At 38.3% G+C, this 21,827-nt stretch overlaps 1 protein-coding gene across 3 annotated transcripts; it reads right to left on the bottom strand.

Moving 5' to 3' along the window:
• Nucleotides 1-64: 64 nt before the first annotated feature.
• Nucleotides 65-20,992, bottom strand: LOC136695321 (ras association domain-containing protein 8). Of its 3 annotated transcripts, none has more exons than XM_066669347.1 (5): nucleotides 20,666-20,992; nucleotides 7,822-8,013; nucleotides 5,950-6,914; nucleotides 4,178-4,322; nucleotides 65-2,177 (listed from the first exon to the last, which is right to left on the bottom strand). In XM_066669347.1, the coding sequence occupies exons 2-5, from the start codon at nucleotides 7,922-7,924 to the stop codon at nucleotides 2,056-2,058; spliced, it is 1,335 nt and encodes a 444-aa protein (XP_066525444.1). In that variant the 5' UTR covers nucleotides 7,925-8,013; nucleotides 20,666-20,992; the 3' UTR covers nucleotides 65-2,055. The 3 variants fall into 3 exon arrangements, with proteins under 3 accessions (XP_066525444.1, XP_066525445.1, XP_066525446.1); XM_066669348.1 differs by lacking the exon at nucleotides 20,666-20,992 and adding an exon at nucleotides 12,707-12,836; XM_066669349.1 differs by lacking the exons at nucleotides 65-2,177; nucleotides 4,178-4,322 and adding an exon at nucleotides 4,836-4,957.
• Between the last annotated feature and the right edge of the window lie 835 nt (nucleotides 20,993-21,827).

The following is a 21,827-nucleotide window of genomic DNA, read 5'->3' as shown; positions in this document are numbered from 1 at the left end:
GTAATTAATTAAGTTTTGCTGAAAGCTCCAAAATATCTACTATGTTTTAATGCTTCTAAAGCCTCCTGTTGGTGATTAGAAAATGTCCAGACATTGTCAATCATTGTGTCTTTTATAAAGAGTTATTTTTTGAAAGTACTGCTTAACCATCACATTTTACTGGAAAAGTTCAAAATGTTCAATGCAGATTTGAACAAATCGGGAACATCACGAAGAAAATTCCAAGCAAATTAATCTTCCAAGATCAACAGTCCAAACAACTGTTTATAAGTACATGTTATTTGGAGCTGAGCTCACTTTGCCAAATTCTGAAAGAAAACCCAAACTATCAACCTCAGCTGAGAGGAAATAGATCTGGCTGCTCAAGTGAGTTTCAAAGTCCATGTTGCAGATAAGACACTGCTATGCAAAATACCCATGCTGAAAAAAAAAAAAAATCAAGCTCAACTGAAGTTGTGTCTGATGACACTGGTGCATTGCTTAAAGTGGATGGAATGGAACAGAGGGGGCAGCCTTGGTACCGGATAGTTGCCGGTTTGATCCCCAGGACTGGCAGGAACATCCATGGCTGAATTGCCTTTAAGCAAGGCACTTAAACCCCAAACGCTCCCTGGGCGCACGCGCGTGTGAGTTCACTGCCATATATGGGTTAAATGCAAAAGACACATTTTGTTGTACATTGTACAATTACAAATAATTGCACATCATTACATTATAATAATGAAGGAATTCTCAATTCTTCAATATGACCTGAAACTTTCAGCTAAACATACATTTTACCAAATATTAAGCGTACTACTATTTTGACCCCATTTGTATAATTCTGACCCTCTGTTGTTGTCAGGAAACACATTTTTGCACCAAATATGTTAATGTTTCATGTATTAAAAATTTATAATCCACCCATTCTGCATGAAACACCCCCCCCCCCCCAAAAAAAAGTTGTTTAAATAATTTAAAAGCCCAGCACTCACAACACCACTTCCTGTTTAGTGAAACTTTGCCCACACCTGAAGTGGTTCCGTCTTCAGGTAAACTAGATATAAGAAACTAATCAAAGTGATTTCAGATACAGCATATGAACTTTAAAACAATATACAATACACTTCAATTACTGTTTGCTACAATATAATTTACTAATATACACAATCCCAATTAACTAAATAAATGTCAAGCTTCATGAGAGCTTAAAAGGCACTAGTCACACTAGTTGTGTACAGCTATGGAGCTGTAAACTGATTATCTCTCCAAATCCATGGTTTTTCTCAAGCATAATATATTGTAATACTGCGGTTTGCTAATACTTCACTTCTGTTCATTGCAAAGATCATTTCTGTGTATGGATGGCAGTCTTTATGTATAAAATGCATATTTAGTATATATTAAAAGGGTAAAATAATGACATTTTGCACATTTCAGAGAGTTATTGCTATACAACTGCAACCAAGCAGTTAGCTATGGCTACCAGATATATACACATTAGCAGATATCTTTGGCTCAACTTGCAAAAAATAAATGTTTTATTTAATGAAAAGAATACCAACTGTGGCGGTATACAAACCCTACCATAAAAACTGATGCCAGAAGAAAATGCAAAATATGTGCATGTGCCACACCATGAACAAATGTCCTTGTGATTAACTTGCAATGTAGCTTTACAAATGTATCCTTCTAATAACCTACAGGGATTATTTTCGGATAGTCAACATCACCTTTACATCAGAAAAAATCAGCTTGTTCGATACTTGCTGTACATTAGCCAAGCAGCAAGCAGATGGTTCTTGTGTTGAGGTATATTTACAGTTTACTGAAGCCAGAAAATGTGTTGCCACAGTTGTAATAAATCTCTGTGCTGCTCAGTCTTGCGCAATACTGTATCCACTTACCTTAACTAACAAACCACTTCCATTTCCTATTATGGTGCAAAATACAATATGGTTACATAAGCAACAATCAAGAAATAAAAAAAAAAAACGTAGGAAGGTGTGGTATGTGGACTTGTGCAGGTGTTTTGTGGTATATGGACTTGGAGTACATTTTTAAAAGTTATATCTCTCAGACATAGATGCCCTCAGGGTTCAGAGCGGAGGTGATTGGGCTGTGCAGCACACGCAGGTTTACTCCAATACCATGAGATATTCCTGGACGTTTCAGAGAACCAGTCAGGGATGGAAAATCTGAAAGGAAAAAGAACCAAAACTATTATGTTTAATGAAGCGGGAAGAAGTCAACTTGTGTTTTTGAACAGTGGGAAGAAGCTAGAGCAGTTTTGTTGTTTTAAAATATTATGTTAATAGAGCAAATTATTCTTTGTTTCTTCATGTTATGAAAAGGCCATTGTACAATATTAAGTCCATGACCAGATATTCGCTCATTCATTTATTCATTCATTCATCTTTTGTAAAAACGTTGTGATCTACCCTGAATCATTGAGCACATAGCAGAAACACACTCATTCTGGCACCACAATGACCAGATATGTAAATATTCAATTGGCCCCAGTGGGAAATTTTTTCCCTGGCATTGATGTAAAGAATAGATTGCAATAACAGTACATTTGACAGCTTTAAAATCAATGCTATCAGATTAATATGGTTTCTAACAGTAAAAAGAATTACAGTAATCATTGTCTCAGCATGTCTTTGACAAAGTCTTTAGTTAGTCTATGATATGCGTAGTGTACTGCAATTTAGATGCATTCTGCATGGAGTCACATACTCCTAAGACATTCTGCAGAAACTGCATGTTATCACACAAAGCTGACAGTCCTTGTGCCCTTGACTATATTCTCTTTAAAGTCATATAGTCTAATAGTTTAAAGCTTATAAAGTCAGCCACTGTTAAATAACTGTTAAATTGCTACATTGTAAAAACCTGGCTGGAAGCAGCAATTGCCAGAGAAAGCTATGGTTAGTGACGGTGGTCAAATTGTCTCTTAGTAGTCACTGTCATGGTAACCTGCATAAGTTGGTGAACACATGTAGCTCTCAGGCGTGGCTCTGAATGGCTCACAGCAGCATCAGGTGGACGGAGGGTATTAAAATAAACATTATTACACCAACAGGAATGTTACTGCTCTCATTAAACTTCCTTAAGTCTGTACACTTCTGTAGCACTACTTAAAACACAGCATGTTAATTATGACTGACTAGCAGATACTCAGCCTAAACTCTTAAAAACCTACTGCACGTATTAATTACATTAGGTTTTTTCTACCGGTTTTCCAAAATTGAATGTAACCCAAACTATTCCGGTTGTTTTAATATATGAAAGGCTGTGTAAAAATGTATTGACTCAGATGATCAACACAAGTAGAAGGATTTTATCATTATCCAAATTGGAATTATTCTAATTGTGTAATGTTGATAATGGGAAAGGCGGGAAAAATTACAAAGGAGGTCTGATTTACCCCTACCACTTAGCCCTATCCCTTCACTTTGCCTAGGGTTAGGGTGTCTCAGATCCTGTTGTGAGGTGTAGTGTGAAATGTTAGCGCTAAATGGGCCTATGAATGGAGATTTTTGAGCACATTTTGAGGCACATTTCAAACAACGTTAGGAAAATCACCAGCAAGATGTTTGTAAGCGACCAAACCATCTCACAAAATATTTTCTCTTTTAAAAACTATGATAACCTTGTATTATCTTATTTCAATGTATGCTTCGGAATGCATATGATGGCCTAATATTAACTGGAGGTCCAGCAATGAGGCTGCTGCAGTGTACTTCTCCTCTGTTGATGATGTATCAGGCTTTCGACACCGCAGACATCTCAGAATTTTGAAAAAACTATCTTCATTCTGAGATACTGTCCACCATTTATATACCACGGTATAAGGTATTGTTGTTGTATAAAGGGGGGGGGGGCTGTGGCCTTGAGCTTAGAGAAGTAAGCTTGAGGCCAGAAGGTTGCCAGTTCAATTCCCCCGACCAGCAAGGACAAATTAATTCACATCTGACACCCAAACTGCTCCCGGTGTGCCCCTGCTTGGGTTGTGTGTTTGTGAAGATTTGCTAACTAGTGTGTGTTTGTGTGTTCACTACAAGAGATGGGTCAAATGCAGAGAAGCAATTTCCCTAATAGAATCAATAAAGACGTTTCTCTAAAAGAAAAAAAAAAATAGAATGGAAATGTCTGAGCTTAATTCTGTTTTCAAAAGTTTTAAAAGAGGGCAAACCTGTATCCTGAGATGTGGGGTTGGCCTCAGCCTCAATGGGCTCCACAGGCAGCACAGTCACTTTAGTGCCAGTTTGCTGGATGAACTGCTGCAGATTCACTTGCCTTAAATCTTTTGTCAGCTGCTCCAGCTCATACTGACTCTCCTGAGGGAAAAAGGCACAGTTGCCATATGATATGTACCCAGCTCATAGATTAGTCTATTAATTTGGGGGAAAAAAACAACGACAACTGTATATTTATCATTTCAATGAAATGTAATGAACAATGCACCTTCCCACACTACTTGGTCTTTTCTTTAAAGAGCAAATATATTAACATGTCACATGTTCTGGGCTAGAGTTTTCTGAAGCTATACTGTCTGTTGTAGAGAAGAGTACCCCCACCGTATTCTTAATTTGGGAGACGAGAGAACAGCAACCCATAAATAAACACAGCTCTTTATATCGAAAGGTTTGATTATTTTTGTGATTAAAACTGAGTCCTGAAGCTCGCATATTTACTGCATGAAATCTGACCTATTCTTTACCTGCTTGATTACTGGTGGGTTTTCCAAATCTAGCTAACGATCTTGTAAAACATCATCTCTAACATGTGGCTTTGGAAACTACAACAATGGTGGCAGTAATGTTAAGTAATGTTTACTCACACATTTTTTGGGACTGAACACTGCTCTGTGCCCTGATCAGACAAAGCAGTAGAATTTATTAGTTCCTTGTAGCTCCATCCAGCTATTGCTGTTCTGTTTTGTCAGCCACAATTACAATGAATGTTTGATCCCCTTCAAAAGACCATGATTTAATTTTAATATCTGCCATTGTGAATTGGATAATAAAAAAAAGAGAGATCTCAGTTGTAGCTTAGAGATTTAATTTGTGACTAGTTTGTCCTGGAGGTCTCTGAAGACAAGTCTCTCTGCTGCTCTCAGACCTCTGCCATGTTCACACGTCATGCTTAGTCCCCACTCAGCAATGGAAAAGCAAACAAGCCAAGTCAAGTAGATATCATGCAGTGGAAAAGCTCTGCTGTTTTGTAAACTCTGCCAGTCATGGCCATTTTTAGTGTGTAATGTTAGTGCCCAGATTTTAAGCTGCTGCTCGTTTGAATACTGCATGACAAACTTTAGAAGCACAGAAAGATTGACTGTTCTACCACTCTGCTGCTCTTTAGTGGCGTGGAGATAACTTGTTTTATAAAGTATACAATCTATATTTCAAGCGAGTAGACTTCAATATTTAGAGGAGGGGACGCCCATCTTGCAACCTCTCTGTCTGTTTGATCTTACAAAACAGCTGCAGATGCCCAGATTGACAAACAGATGGAATATTTATCCCTGTTACTAAGTAATAAACAATAGACCATTTAATCAATAATGAAGCTTGTTGCCAAATATTTTTATAATGTATTTATGTAAATTTAGACTCTTATTAACCTTTAAACTATATTCAAATAAGCCAAATGTTAAGAACAATTACTCTACTCAAATGATGCACAAAAAATAAATTTGTGTAAAGATATAAAAGACAGCTTTATAACCTTCATAACAAACAGTTAAAAAATTTCAACCCTAGCACTGGAAAATTTCATCCTATATTTGCAGCAAAGGATTTGAATCTCTTTCTTTTTTCAGAAAAATTGCTCTGCAATATATCCAGGTCAACTTATTAACCCCTTACTTGCTTTCATTACTAATAATTAATTTTAAATCTAACAGCTCAGATCAAAAACTTACATCCAAGGTTCATGCCACATGTTTATGAATATTTCACCTACCTGTAGCCTTTTACTCGAATGGCTCAGTGATCTCTCCACAGCCCTGCAGCTGTTCTCTAGCTGTGCTGTATGCTGAGCCTGAGCTTTGAGTTCGGCCTTCACCCTCTGAAGTCTGGCCTTCACCTCCCCTTCACTCGCCTGCTGTGTCTCCCTCATCTCCTTCTGGATCCGCTGAGCCTCCAGACCGGCCTCCATGCCCTGTAGGCAGGACAGCCGCTGACCCAGCTCTGACTCGCAGGCATGCACCCGGCCCCGCAGCTCTTGCAGTCGGTCCTCCAGCTGCCGCTCGCTCTCTCGTTCTATCTCCAGCTCGCTTGCCCAAAACTCCTCCTCCTCCACCTCCACCTGGTTCTTTCGCAGTTGCTGCTCTAAACAAGCAATCTCATCCATCACCACAGTCCAGGATTCTTCATCTCTTGCTTCAGTTTTGATGCTCCAGGTCTGTAGCTCAGCCTCGTAAGCCTCCATCCTCTGGTCTAAAACGGCCAGAGTCTCCCTCTGCAGCCTGACCAGGCGACTCAAATCCTCCAGACGACTCCCAGATAGCCGAGGGGACATGGATGGGCTTTGCTGACTGCTTTGAACCAGAAGCACATGTCGTTTGGCATTGCTGTCCCCCAGGCGGCCACCACTCAGGATGTCCCGGAGCCCCCGTGGACCACCAGTAAAAGTCAGAGACTTGCGGCGGGGCTCACGTCGACGCAGAAGAGAGCGATCACCTGGAGTACGCAACTTGGCCATAATGGGGAGACTCTGACGGTGTAGGCCCCGCTCAGGACCCCGAAGAACTGGCCCCTCAGATGGGGGTCGATCCAGAAGAGACGGACCTGTCCGGTGAAGAATGAACTGGACATCGCCAGCATATTGACCCCAAGTGTTCAAGGAGGCCAATGGGCTCTCATGAGGAGCTAAGTGTCGCTCAGTATCCCTCCATTTCTCTATCAGTGTGTATCGACCAGTTCTGCCTGGGGGAACAGGGCTACAACGTTAAAAATCACTTGTTTCTGACACACAAGTTTAAACAAAGTTTAAAATGTTCATAATAAAGCTTTTACTGTTATTTTAAAGATAACTTTTTGCTAGACATAGTCATTGTCCATATTATTTGTACAACGAAGCAAATAGAAGTAGCAGACAAGTGTAAATAATAATTCTAGACTAGTAGGAGTTGACTGGATTTAAACAAATCAACCACAAATACCTAATATTGTAGTTTTAAAGCATATTTAAAGAATAACAATAAAAATGTATTAACTAAAGTTTCTTTTGGTTGACTATATATAAATATAACTAAAAATAATGAGTGAAGGAAGATACAAGAGTCCTTGCTGCTGCTGCTTTTTTTTTTTTTTTTTTTTTTTTTTTTTAAGATTTGGAGGATGACTCAGTGTTTCCATTTCAACAGGCACTTTTGGAGCCTCAGTGCATTTCTTGTTAAAGTGATGGGGGGCCTACAGATCACTCTCTATTTGAGTGCTGCTAGAAATACGGGTTTCAATCAGAAATACATTTTAACTGGTTATGCAATCAGTCTCAACCCTTGTTTTTTTCAGTGTCTCCTGAACCTGTCCAAAACCCATATAAAAATCTGTATGAAAAAACATACACAGTGACTTTAAACAGATTTGTGTGTTGGGTGGCCAGAGCATATGCACATTTTTAATAAAACAACAACATCATAAAAAAAAACTGATCAAATGGGAAACTAGACATTTTAAAAACATTAGCAACTGCTCAGACACTGCAGCATCTGCATTAGCCATTCAGGCAGATCAGGTTACCAGTAAAGTTCCACCATCCCAGGGTGCCATATAGTCCGCTAAAACACAGAGCAGAGTTGGAGCATTCTTTTTTCAGTGACATATTGCCTACCTATGGCTTGAGCCAGAGCAATGACCACTTCCTGACAGGTGGTGGCCTCTGAGACACCGCAAACCACACGCTGGACTCCATCCACCCACACCTTCAGCTCCATCCTGGCTCAGGCACTGCAGGTCAGAGCCTTTAGCTGTGCTCCTTCATTCCTCCAGCCTGGAGCTGTAGGCCTTCTTACAGTCAGTTAATCTGAATAAGGACAGAGACAGGTCAAACATATGCTAAGTTACCCAAAACATCAAGAGATTTATATAATTAGGGAAGCACAGTGGTGCTACATGTATTATCAGTGACACAGCTCCAGGATTCTCTCTGTGAGGAATTTGCTGTGTTCTCCCAGTGTCTGCATGTGTTTCCTCTGTGCTTCAGTTTTCTTCCCACAGTTCCAAAACTGGTAAATGGATTGACTATGCAAGAGTCCATAGGGCTCTTAGAGTGAATATGTGATGGCCTGTAAGGGACTGGCGCCTCATCTAGTGTTTGTAGTATATATTTGCAGAACTGTAGAGAAAACACACTTCTGCTATTTTTTTTTTAATTAACATTGGCCATGTAGTAGGTTTTTGACTACTCCTTTGTAAGTGGAAAATTATCATCAAGAGTCAGCCCTAAGCCTTGATCACCATTAACACATTCTTTCTCTAGACAAAGTGCACCACTGCTACATTAGCATTATTCTATGGCTATATGTAAGAAGATTCTTGTTGCTGTAATATTAAATGCACATGCATTTCTGAGTGAGCATGCTTCTACAAAATTCAGGCTTTACACAAATATTTAGAAACCTTATTTTAACAGTTAACTTCTATATATTAAATAAAAATGATATCTCTTTTAACAGACAGCCACTGAACCAAGGACTGTTACATGTTTCTCATGTAAAATCAGCATTTAAATAAACAATTTTTGTGCTCTTGCAGCACATGACAATACCACAAATAGTAAAAACATGGCACTGTGCACCCTCACCATTCCCTCTATTTGTAAACTTTCAGCTTGTCCAAGGCTGGTTATTGTGATTTTACAGCCTGATTATGGCCTTCAGTGTGTTGTCATCTTTTTCCCCCTTTCAGTTTCTCAATCCACAGTGCCCACTTCACTGCTCCAAAATCTCCTTCTTATGAAGCATAAACGTGGAGAGATTAGTCAGTTGGCTTATGTTCAAGTTCCTCCAGTCACTGCTAAAATATTCCACTGTGGTGTCAGAGTTCTTATATTCCCTTATTAAAAAATAAAAAAACACCCAAAAGGAGATAGTATCTGTGCTTGTTTCTCAGCCGATTTGTTGCCAAAACAAAAGCCCATTAAAAGTGCGAAAAGAAAAGAAAAAATAGAAGCAAAACTCCATCTGCCTGCAGACAATACAAGTGTGATGTTGTGAGTCAAGGACTGTTCCAATCAGGAAAAGCTTTGTAAAAGGAAACGGCTGTGTTGCTAGCAGGAGACCTCTGGGCTCTTTCAGAAGAACATGTTTCCTTCCTAAAAATGCTCCTCCTCCAGGTTTGAAAAACAAAAAGAGAGAATTTTGAAAGTCAACAAGCCTCTTTCTAACCACCTTTATATAATACAATTCAGTTCATACTGGCCAAAACCTGAATGTATTCTAAGAACAGCGCTAACGTCAGATATGAATCAGGGCTGGTTCTGTTTAGTGTTTGTGTTGGTGGGGAGAGGGGGGTGGGATAGGTGAAAACAGTTGGCCACAGTGTAGACGTGCTGCAGGGGATAGCGGGACCAGCTGGACCCGACACTCTGTGCCTCCCACTTCTATGAGCATTTTTAGAAAGACGACAGGCTGCACAACACATACCGAAGCCAGCTTTGTGATTTTAGGATTAAAACTGTAAAAGCATAAGGAAAAGTATGTCTGTTATGCCTGAAAGAAACCTTCAGCTGGAACTTTTAAACAATGAGTTTTGAACACACACACACTTATGTTCTCTCTCATGGAAGTAACCTATAGCTTTCATTTAATGAGCCTGCCTCAGTCTGATTAGAACCATATGCCTGCAAAACTGTTTTTGGATTTCTTTACAAAATGCTTAATTGCAGAATAGTGTTGCTGCAATGCAAGCAATAAGCAAATGATATATTACTAAAGCAATGAACAAATCATATATTACTAAAGACAACTTTCACTCAGGGAATATGCGGCGTACCACATTTTCTGTCTTAAAAACAAAACTGTATTTAAAAGCTGGGTTGAACTCAAAAAGCAGAAGCACTGCAATAGTAAAAATATTTTTTTTAGGTTCACTTTATACCTTTGCAAATATATCACTTTCATTATTCTTTCCATTCCATATCAGGTGAGATATTCCCACAAGAATATTCTAACAGCAATGTAAGATTTTTTGTTGACTCCTAAAACGGGACTAGGACGATTTACTGCCTGTGCAGGGCACTGTAATGGAAAAGAAGATCATTTAAAATATTGCTGTCAGCCAAAGACAACATGCAGTCATAATCTCCATTGCATGAAATATAGCATCTGCTGTAATAACACCACACAGAGATCACCATCCAAAGCTGAGTACTAGATACTAGTACTAATTAATATAAATAAATAAATAGAATCGGTAGACGCAAAGCTGCAAGACAAACCACAAACTAAAATGTACTGTAATGCTACACCCTGGTTTACATTTGTATGTAAAACATCAAACACCATGGTCAAATTACATGCTTTGTTAGATTTTTACAAATTTGTAGCTGGCAGGGGGCAACAATACACAAATTTCACAATAAAATACATATTACTCTTTTTGATACAACATGGAGTAAGAACATGATTTTATTTCCCTTTTTAGTTTTTGACGTAGAGATCAAAGAGGCCAATACAAACACAGTATATTCAGAATATATATATATTCTGGTAGCAGTCATCCTTTCTGAATATACTGTGTTTGTATTGGCCTCTTTGATCTCTACGTGTATATATATATATATATATATATATATATATGGGGACATGGTGCTAACATAAGTATGCTAACATATAAATATAACATATAACAAACATAACATGGTGCTAACTTATGCTCCGCAGCAAAACAACCTTCTGTAGGAGGGACTGTGACTTCATTGGCTGCTGATTGGCTAAATAAAGGTGACGACCAATGAGAAGTGGGTTCTCTGTTTAGGAGCCCCTTACCATTTCACATCCAGCTAATCGTCCAACAGGATAACCACAACAAAACCATGGCGTTGTTTCCCCAGTAGCTCTAAACACTTCTCCGGCATCGTCATAATAACCCAGTATTCCTATTACACACCGTGCCACTAGATGTCGCATGAACCTACAGCACCTATCAAAACTATGTCCTGCTCTGCAAATGGCTGCAACTCATTAACGTGGGTGGACAAACGGCTCAGAATAGTTTTTAAAATAAAATCTTAATGTATTCGATTCAGGGCGGCGCGGTAGTGCAGCAGGTAGTGTCACAGTCACAAAGATCCAGGGATCTGGAGGTTGTGGGTTCAAATCCTGCTCTAGGTTACTGTCTGTGAGGAGTTTGGTGTGTTCTCCCTGTGTCTGGGTGGGTTTCCTCCCACTGAAAATGAAATCTCTGAATAATTCTGAGAATAATCTCGGAATAATTTGCTGCATATATAATGGAGCAGACACACAGTGTAAAGTGTGGAATGCTGTGTGTTGCTGAAGTCATACTATGGTATAGATTTCAGGAATAAATACTCAGTCCTCTGTCACATCAGGAACTGATTGTGATTTGTATTTAAACCCTGAATTGGTGCAAGAACACATTTATTCAGAAGAGGGCATGTAATTTCATAGGATACAATTAATGATTACGAAAATGATGGATCCAGAGCGAGTGGAACCCCGGCGTGCCCATGAGGCTCCATCGCGTCATGGCTCATGGACTCGTACAATAAATTAAGCCGTATGCGTCGCAGTCAGAGGCTGCACTGATGGGTTTATTCCTCATGTGTGGATGTGTTTATTAAATAATTCTCTACACTTCACTGACTGCTTCTTTCACAACTCACTCTAAGGCACACACACTGTGAGTCTGTCAGTCTACATATTATAATAAATAATAACCCCAAACAGTGTTTCTCTAAATATTCTGTCTATATTCTTGAAATTATACTGACCTTTTTTACTCAATTATTCCAAGATTTTTCTCAAAAGTGTTCTTATTATTTCTTTTCTTTAATTGCCATGGCCCTAAAATTCCATTGCACGTATTGTATCGAAACCTCTGTATCGAAAAAAAAAAAAAAGAATATTACTATGTATATTTTGGCACCCCTAGTAGCTGGATAATCACGTAATCACGTTATCCTGTTCGGGGTCATGGTGGATCCAGAGCCCACCTTGTATCAGACATCTAAAAGTTTATGAAGAGAGATAGCTAACTTGACTTTGTATTCAAAGATATAAGGCTCAGCACAGTCTGACAGAGCACACCCTCCCCACTGTAATACTGTATACCGAGATAATATTTTGAGACGGTATTACTGTATTACTGTATGAAAACCGCCCATCCCTGTTACAAGAGTGATTTAGAATTTAACAACATATTCTTTACAGCATTTATTATAACCAAGCAAAGGCTTTTTTTCCACTCTTATGTAAATGATCATCAAGGCTATCTCTAACAATGCAACAACCCTCTCTCAGTCACTCAAGATCCTCATTTGTGTGGGTTGAGTAAAGGGTTTTCTGTGTAGTTCAGCTCAGCAGAGCCCTGGAAGAACAGAAGTGTTTGAAAGAAAGTGAAATAAGACAGGCCTACACTGTTTAGAAGCATAGCTGGCCAGCTAACCGGCACATGTGGTTTAGCACACCGCAACAGATGATTTTCCAGTGAAATGAAGCTCAAATCGCATATATTCAGAGGATAAAGCCTCAAACCTGTGAGCTCCAAGTCAAGTAGGGTGTCTTCTGTGTATTTTGTCCGTTTCAGTTTCCTCTCTCTTTTAACCCAAACTCGGGCTAAAAGTGCTAATGTGGTGGGCTACTGGGTTCCTGCCCACCCCCCATGTATTTTCAGTGTGACATCAACAGTCTTTGAGCACCCACAGCACCCCCAACATAAATTTGACACACCACACACACATCTATACCACCCTCATTGTGAGTTACCATCCACATTTTTAAATACTATGGTATACAGTATTGCCGTTATACCACCCAACCCCATACCTAACAAAAAGTTAAAATGACAAAATCTAAGGATGTCATATTTACATCATTTTATTCCCTCTATTCTTTGCTAATGCCATCAATAGCCTTTAAAAATGTTTTATGGACTTCTCCCATTCAAAAACCTCTTCCATGTTATTAATTTCCTGTAAGGACATTAATGCCAGTGCTACTGTCCAATGCCATATGGTCTTCATCTTGAGGGCTTTGGAACCCTTCAATGGTTGCCCTTCTCTTATAACCACATAACTTGGTGCAATACAAGCAAAAGCACAATACAGCCAAGAAGAACCACTGTGTACTACAGCATGCAATCAACCAAGATGCTCCCTTGTATTGCCATAAAGGAACTGAAAGACAGAGGAATCTTAGAGAATATCTTTTCAGGAGGAGTGTATATTGTTTGAATTTCCATACAGAGATTTTTTTTATATTTTGAAATATTCTTAGGACTGATAAATTTGTGTTTTTGTGCAATGGCTCATAAAAGTGGACAAAGTAACATGCTGATTACTCAATTTGCTCAATTTATTATTTTAGATTTTAATAATCCCATAAATGGAATATTTTGAAGATTATTTTCTATCCCTAAACTCCACAACACAAACCACTAGACTTTTGTATTGATATTCACTGTGCTACAAAAATTTCCTTTTGTATTCTTGCAACCACAGTGGGTTAAATAATACTTTTATGCTTCAATTAAACTTCCCTGCAGCTGGCTGCCAGTAAATGTTCTGAGTGTCATGCACTAAAAGGATTGTAAGCCATTAGCTTTGTGCTGATCCAGACCTCTGGCCCTTTATTTAGACCTTCACTCACTGACAACAGAAAAAAAATGTCTCAAGGCTCAAAGTACTCTGCTAACCTGACATAAGGCAGATCCAGACACAAGGTTAGGACAACCTGAAAAGTCCCTTTCCAACACTATCAGATGACTAAATATTGTCGAAGGGCCATAATAAAAACACATATACACACTGTCCAAAGTATAAGGACAGCTCGCATTTGCCTTTACCTGTAAAATGCTGGGCTGTTTCCTGTGTAAGTATGACAGTTTAAGGAAGTTAATGTAAGATATTTAATTGTGTAAACTCATGTCTGACTCAACTTGGGGCACAGAACATCATAGAGGGTTCCAGAAGTTCACATGTAAACTCCACTGATGTTAAGGTCTTGAGCAATCATGGCAGGAACAGAGCTAACACTGAGCTATTCTCTACCTCCATACCGAATGCTCTGTTTTTAAACCTTTAATATTATGTGCAAGCTTGAATGCTTTGTTTCTACTTTCAGGATTTTCTTTCCAGGAAGTCTCGCTAAGGTAAGCCAGCCCAATTAACGGGTGATTTCACACTTAGTTCAACATCCTTTGACTAAATTAGGTACAAAACCGTCCTTGTAATCCCACCTTGCTTGATTATGTTGAGCCTTAGTGCAAAAAAATTTGTAATGACATCCAAACGTTATGTAAGTACTATATATAGTAAAAATGTGTTAGTCTTGTTTCACACATTGTTACCCATTAAGTTTTACATTCTAAAAATATTAAACTTAATGCTAAATGTTTTTTAAATAGAAATAAATAAAAGACTCTTAGAATTTCAGCATAATTAGATTTTTGAGGTAAAAATAATTATAATTCAGTTTGATTTAATTTGTAGTTGTCCAATCTAGAGAGCACCATTACAAGATTTTATTTACATGGGTGTTGATAAGTACCAGGGGTTCATAAAGTCTGTAGTGCAAACATAGCTTTTTGTTTTATTATTATACTACAACAATAACAGTAAAATATGAAAAAGGGTAAGATTTAAAAAACAAAGGTCTGGTTCCTTCAGAGGTCTGGTTCCCATCACTACTGGTAGGAATAGTTTATTCTGACTCTATGTTTATTTGAACATGAGCATCTCAGGTCCGCCCACTCTGGAGGGTTTTATGATTTAATTGTGGAAATCCCATTTAAGCATACTCAAGTTTGCAAAGTTCTTCTCTGGCTGTCATTAGGGTGAAAGAGAAGTTGAAGAAGAGAAGGCATAGAAGGTGACAAGGCCTGAGTGCACAAACAGGACCCAGAGCACAGACAGAGAACAGACATAGAGACATTCACTTTAGTCTGTAACAAGTTCCCTTAGCAACCGTTAAAGTACTATGATTAAATGCATTCACTATAACTGATATGATAATATAATAATAATAATAATAATATTAATAATAATAATAAATTTTACACACAATAACACATTCATTAGTTCTCAAATATTTCTCTGGCTGTTTACCAATTGAATAGTACATTTGAAAGGTGACATTCCAGATTTTAATATAAATTAATTAATTAATTTATTTAAAAAAATATATATATATATTTATTTCTAATTCTGATACTGCACTGATATTGCACTGTACTGATATTGCACATTCCATACCCTTTGCACTATCCACACTTTTTAACTTTTAAACTATATACTGCACTCAAGAGATCATCTTCAGCTGCTCACTGTATCACAGATTCTTTGATGTTTGATCATTCTTAAGCACACTATGTTAACTTCTTGGTATTGGATTTCTTGTTATTTGATACATGACTCAGCCTACATAGTATATTGAAGTACTATGTCGATTTTGATATTTGTTTTAGGGTTTTTTTTGTTTGTTGGTTTTTGTTTGTTTTGTTAGTTTTTTAATTAGTCTATTGCTGTTAGTGATTGTTGTATGTGATGTCTGTAAGCTACTGAGACCTTGAATTTCCCCGGGGGATCAATAAAGTATCTATCTATCTATCTATCTATCTATCTACTAATCTATCTATCATCTCTCTATCATTTGCTAGCTCTGCAGTCTGCAGTCTGCGTGCCTGCTGGAAACATAAAGGGTCCCAGTACGATATGCTAGGCTTTCTCTCCCTGCTCAGGGTATAATATGGAATCTGGAGCTGTTTAGACGACAAAGAGACCTCCAAACATTTAAAATCACTAAAAGAGATAAGGATTTGCTTTATACTTGCTCCATATGTGGGTAATATTGACTTATTTTTTATGTTTCAGATTATTTAATGTGAAACAGACTCCATATTTAGTTACAAAATTACAAATGAGTTCTGCGGTAGTTCAAGCAATGAATAAAAACTTATATACAAACTAAACTTCAGTCATGTATGTTTGTTTTCTCTCAAACATACCATTCCACTTTAAAAGAGATACAGCTTCTGAATGTAAACAAACCAGAACACAATTTTCCCACAATTGTAGATGTTCTGTCTTAAACTTATTAGTTTTGCTTTTTATTTTCCATTATATAATATTTAAAATAATTACTCTAAAACTAACTGCAACAAAACAATAAATCTAATAAAATCTTAGGGCAATCTGAAATTTCATGAAGCACCTAAGCATTTACAGGTATAACACATGCATTATACACAATATTCAACAGCCTAAAAGTATCCTATGACCTGAGCCATTCTATAAAAAAGTATAGTTCATATAAACCTGCTTATGATAAATTGTTTTACAGATATAACTACCCAATTCAGTGTTTAAATATTATACCAACTGTAACATTTGAATGAATAAATAAATACATAAATAAAAATGATTACTCAAGTCTAGTTACCAGAAAAGTGTCCTTTTATTGTTTCCTTAGTGGGCCACTTTCGTTAGCCTGGTCCCCTCCAAATAAACACACCTTTGTTCCCAAAAGCACAAGAGGACAAAGGAACTCCTGCAGCAAGCAAGGAGCGAGAATCACTACAGGAAAAGACCAAATGAACACAAATAACACAAAACAATGGCCCAAAAGCAGGGAATGGATCATTATTAACATTGTTACTTAGCTATTGTAACGTGAGTATTGTGCTGCAGCTATTTCCAGCTGAGCTTTAATTCTGCTTGGGCTAGCTTTAGCTGCCATGCTACATGTAATTACAAGCAATTTATGCACTCCAAAGTAATTGGTTGCAGGCCTCTTCTGAAACAGAACCACACACAAAAACAGCACATGCTCCGCTAAAACCAAGAGGTGTTCCCTATAGTGGAAAAGCGTTAAAAACTGTTGGTGACAAAGTGTTCTTGAACAAAAACAGTGCCTTATTGAAGTCAAACTACTTTACATTAGAAAAAAACAAAAAACAACATTAAACAAAATGTGTGACTAAGCAGAACTCACAAAAAGTCACTCCGGTGTTTGCCATTATTGAAATGGCTTACATGCTTATAACCACCAAGAGGTTCAATCTTGATATGGGCCTTGATCTTGAACCATGGAAACTGATAACATTGAGGCTGCACATTCCACACTGCTGTGCAGGCTATGAGCCATGACTCAGATAAGCTTTCCCACTCTTCCCCCTCCATGATCTAAAGACCAGCAAGGCTTGAAGTTATGATCCTCCTGTTGATATGCTTGCTTTTATAGCTAGGAAAGAGTGGCAGGAATGTTCTGAGTGATGCCTGGGCCTGGATGATTGCATTCATGATGAATCCTTATTTGGGTACAGTGTATCTTGTCACAATCATTAATTGTCTGTAACCGCTTATAAAGTTCAGGGTTGAGGTGGGTCCGTTGCCTACCTGGAATCAAAGGGCGCAAAGCAGGAATACACCCTGGGAGGCAGTCCTTCACAGGGCAACACACACTCACGCATTCACACTTTTGAGCAGCAACATGTGTTTTTGGACCTTGGGAGGAAACCCGAGCACCCGGAGGAAACCCACACAGATACAGAGAGAACACATCAAACTCTTCATGGACAGTCACCCGGAGTGGGACTTGAACCCACAACCTCCAGGTCCCTGGAACTGTGTGACTGTGACACTACCTGCTGCACCACCGTGCACCATTGAGAGACAATCACCATTTTCATACCATTTCAAATCAGCTTTGTTGTTTGCAAAGCATCAAATAACATCAAATATCAAGGAAGTACTGTGCATTAGAAAAATATTTGTAGGTATAGTGGTATTATATTTTGTCATATTGATCAGACTCAGTTCTGAATTTCACATTATTAATGATTTGTTAATGTTTTAAAACCCATTTTTTACTCCATCATATAGTATCTGTGGCAGCACTGACAACAAATGGGGTAAGAATAAAGAAGGAATGAGACAACCATTTCTGCTAATGTAGCTACAGTCAGTTTGTTTGAACTTAAAACAAACCAACATTAATTTGAGGCCATGAACATTAGAATAGCACAAGTCCACAACTGAATTTTACACACGGATTACTTCACTAAAATACATGACAAAATCCTCAAGGATGAATTAATAGAGTAAACTTGTGCCCAATGCACATTTTGTGGGTGCTTGTTCAATACTGTGGGTTTTGTAGAGAACTGCAGAGGTGAATTGAAACTGACACTCTGATAATATTATAGTAGTTCAATATTCAAGAACAGCTGAAAGAAAGAGAGAGAATGTACTACAATGTGTCTGATACAGATGAGAGCAGAGCCCCCAATAAACCTAGAGTCTGAGATCAGAGAGGAAGGAAAACAATTAGCCTCATATACCCCTGTAAAGATAACAACCTGACTTTGACTTCAGGGAAAGTAAACAAAGCAAGAGAACTACGGGGCATTTTCAGTGTTAAATCTTGAAGTTTGGAACAAAGACAAACACAGAGACACCTAATTATATCACTGATAATTCAAACTTTAATAACACTGTTATTCTATAACTCTTGAATAGCCACTACTCTGTTTAGCACCAGAGAACTAAAAAGTTAAGATTCAGAATATAAATGTATAAATATACATATTTATACACGCTTACCACAGGAAATCTGTTTTTTTCCCCCAGACTGTTGCTAAACACCATATTTTCTGGATTGGGAAATCAGACCACTCAAAGAAAGGCCCCAGACTTTGAGAAAGACCTTTCAAACAGAAGTCTCCTTCACAGACAAGGCCAGTGTACCTTCTGTGGAATTTAACTGCAGAGCTCTGCCTTGACTTTGTAAACCTTTTTCAAAGTTTCTGGAGTCTTGGCTGGGATGTTTTAACAAACTTGAGAATAGTCTCCCCCTCCCCAAAGTTAGAAGGTCAGAATTGGCAGACATGTTAACATCTGGATGGCACGTTTAGCTGGATATAATGCCGCCTTTGTTCTTTTGCCATGATTGTGAATGGCAGGCCAGCTCTGAAGCACCAGCCTCCAGGCTGGAGAAAGTAGTATTGGAGAAAGCATTAAGGTGGCTAAGTTTGTCCATGTGGTTAATATTAATATGCTCGGATCTCATCTGTTTGAGACGTTACCCATAAAGCACAGTTATTTGGGTATGATTTAGAATACTCAATCCCCTTCATATTACAAACAGGTACAGCTTGAGGAAAACACAACATCTCTCATTTAAAAGAAAACGTTCAACATTATATACAGCTAGAATAATTATGTCAAGTATGTTTATAGTCTAAATCAAGCTGATTACTGTCTCAACAGGCTATTGCAATTACTAAGGCATGTATCAGATTATTTATTATTTAGAATACATTACATAAAAAATACTATTGCATTGAAGCAAGATGCATATCACACACCTGTAAGAGTCAACAAACATGGACATGAAACTTACACTGTGGCCAAATCATCATCACAACAAACCACACGGATCTAGTAGAAAACCTCAACTTTTTCCACACTATGTAACCCATAGCAGTGGGTTGAATAGCTTCTACTCTAAAGAAACTATGACTAGAAGCACAAAAAGAAGCTGCTCAGAAAAGTACTAAACTACTTACAGAGAAACCTCTTAATACATCCAGCATCTGTTAGCAAAGGGACTAAAGCCTGTAGGGCTCTATTCCACTTTTTTCTAAAGAATATGTTCTTATTGGACTACTGTGAGTCACTAAAAAATCATTACAACATTATAAAACGTACACCAGTGAGCACTCTCATTCAGCTCTGCACCCATCAGCCAGATAATGTTAAAATACTTAATAGCATGAAAATGACTGCTGCTTGTCCACTTATTTTACACAAAAAGCTCTACAAAGTTACAGGAGCAAGTGTTTTTATCATGTACATATAAATACAATCCATAAAAGCCCTTTCCTTAAATCTCTCCTACTTTTACCGTGAATAAATCTGTATGTGCACAAACATTGCTTGTTAATAATAATAATTGTGTTATTGGGGGGGGGGGGGTGTTAGTGAGACAGTTTGAAGCAGTGTTAGTGTGGGACAGTTACAGTAACACTTTTAGTGGGACAGTTTGAAAAGTTTTAATGTGAGATCATTTGAAACTGTGTATGAAGATTAAAAAAAAGGTTAAAAAGTGAGAGTTTTAGGCAATGAAACAATTTGAAAGTGTGAGACCCTTTGAAACAGTGTTATAAAAGTTTAGACAGTTTTAAATAGTGATACAGCTTCAAAGTGTGAGTGTGAGACAGCTTGAAACAGCGTGAGACATTGAGACAGTTTGACAATGTTAGATTTAAACATAGTAACAGTGTGATGGGGTCTGAAACCCTGAGACAGTCTCAAACTGTGTGAGGCAGGTAACGTTCAGCTGAAGCCAGACATCCCGTGTTGTTGTTTGAAAACTGACTACTGGGGCGTGTGAAGCGTGGTAAGTTTAGTGCTCCATGTTGAAATGTATTTTTCCCCCATAACATTTCTCTTCAGGCTACATAATTTAAAGACAATTCCATCTAAAGTGTCTTACCTTATTTCAGTTCTCCCTCTCCTTCCTCCTCCTGCTCCTACTGGCCGTTACCCGGTCTGGAGTTTGTTGAAGTCAGAGACAGCAGAACACAGCGCTGCGTTCATTTTCCAGAGTGTAACTAAACTCCCTGAATGTGGAAATCCGTTATGGACCTCGCAAACGAGAGCGGGAGTGTTTCCTGAAGCAGAAAACCACACAGAGCGTGGTCAGCACGACTTCCTCGCAGCTCTCTCTGAGTGAGTGAGAGAGAGAGAGAGAGAGAGAGAGAGACGCACACACAGGAAAAAGCGAGAGAACTTTCAGCACTGTAAGCAGCTGAAAGGAAAAAAAGCCCCCCCAGTCCTACAACAGTGGGGTCGGACACAGAGCGCAAGGCATGCCGGACCCTTTTAAAGCGACACTCGAATCTCGAGACCCACCTTCAGAAACGAGAGCTACACCTATAAAAGCAGCTTTGATTTATTTTCTTGCATTCACACACACACACACACACACATACACACCACACACACACACACAAACATAACATAATGCCCAAAAGATGTTGTTTTCGTTGGTGAACCAAAATCAGCCATATTTCAGACAATGTCCAAACGTTCATGCACACGTACGCCCTCTAATTAGTGAATCCAGCTACTTTATATTGCGCAATTCGTGTTTAGTTATATACACACAGTTTGTGCACATACAAGTACTGCCCCGTAGAATTAAGCTCTCGGGAGAAGCTTCACATCAGCCTCAGGTCACTATACTCAAAGCCAAGTTTCATCTTGAGATACAGCCACTGGGATTTGGAACTCTCTGCTCTCGTGGCCGCATATATTATATTAGACCTATAACTTCAGTGAATGTGCAGGGCTAGGGCTAAACTGCTGAAGGCTGAAGAGGCAAGAGGTCTCCATTATACCACTTAATGATGTATATATATGTATATATATTAATTGCAGTTTGATTTCAGTATCACAAAAAAATACACAGCACATCAAACTGTTCAGCTTATTAATTTTTTTAGTAGGCTTTATAATAGATACCTTAACTAGTATATTTTCTTCCAGTTTTTTTAAATCTGCAAACAAATTTCCCATGTCTTCAGTCTTAATAGTTAGATGCTGTCCCACTTCTGACTACACCAGTGCCACATTGATTTCTTTTACCTTTCTTT

Source organism: Hoplias malabaricus, chromosome 4, assembly GCF_029633855.1.
Source record: "Hoplias malabaricus isolate fHopMal1 chromosome 4, fHopMal1.hap1, whole genome shotgun sequence".
NCBI lineage: Eukaryota > Metazoa > Chordata > Actinopteri > Characiformes > Erythrinidae > Hoplias > Hoplias malabaricus.
The sequence above is the reverse complement of the archived record's forward strand: the minus strand, read 5'-3'. Positions and strand labels throughout refer to the sequence as shown.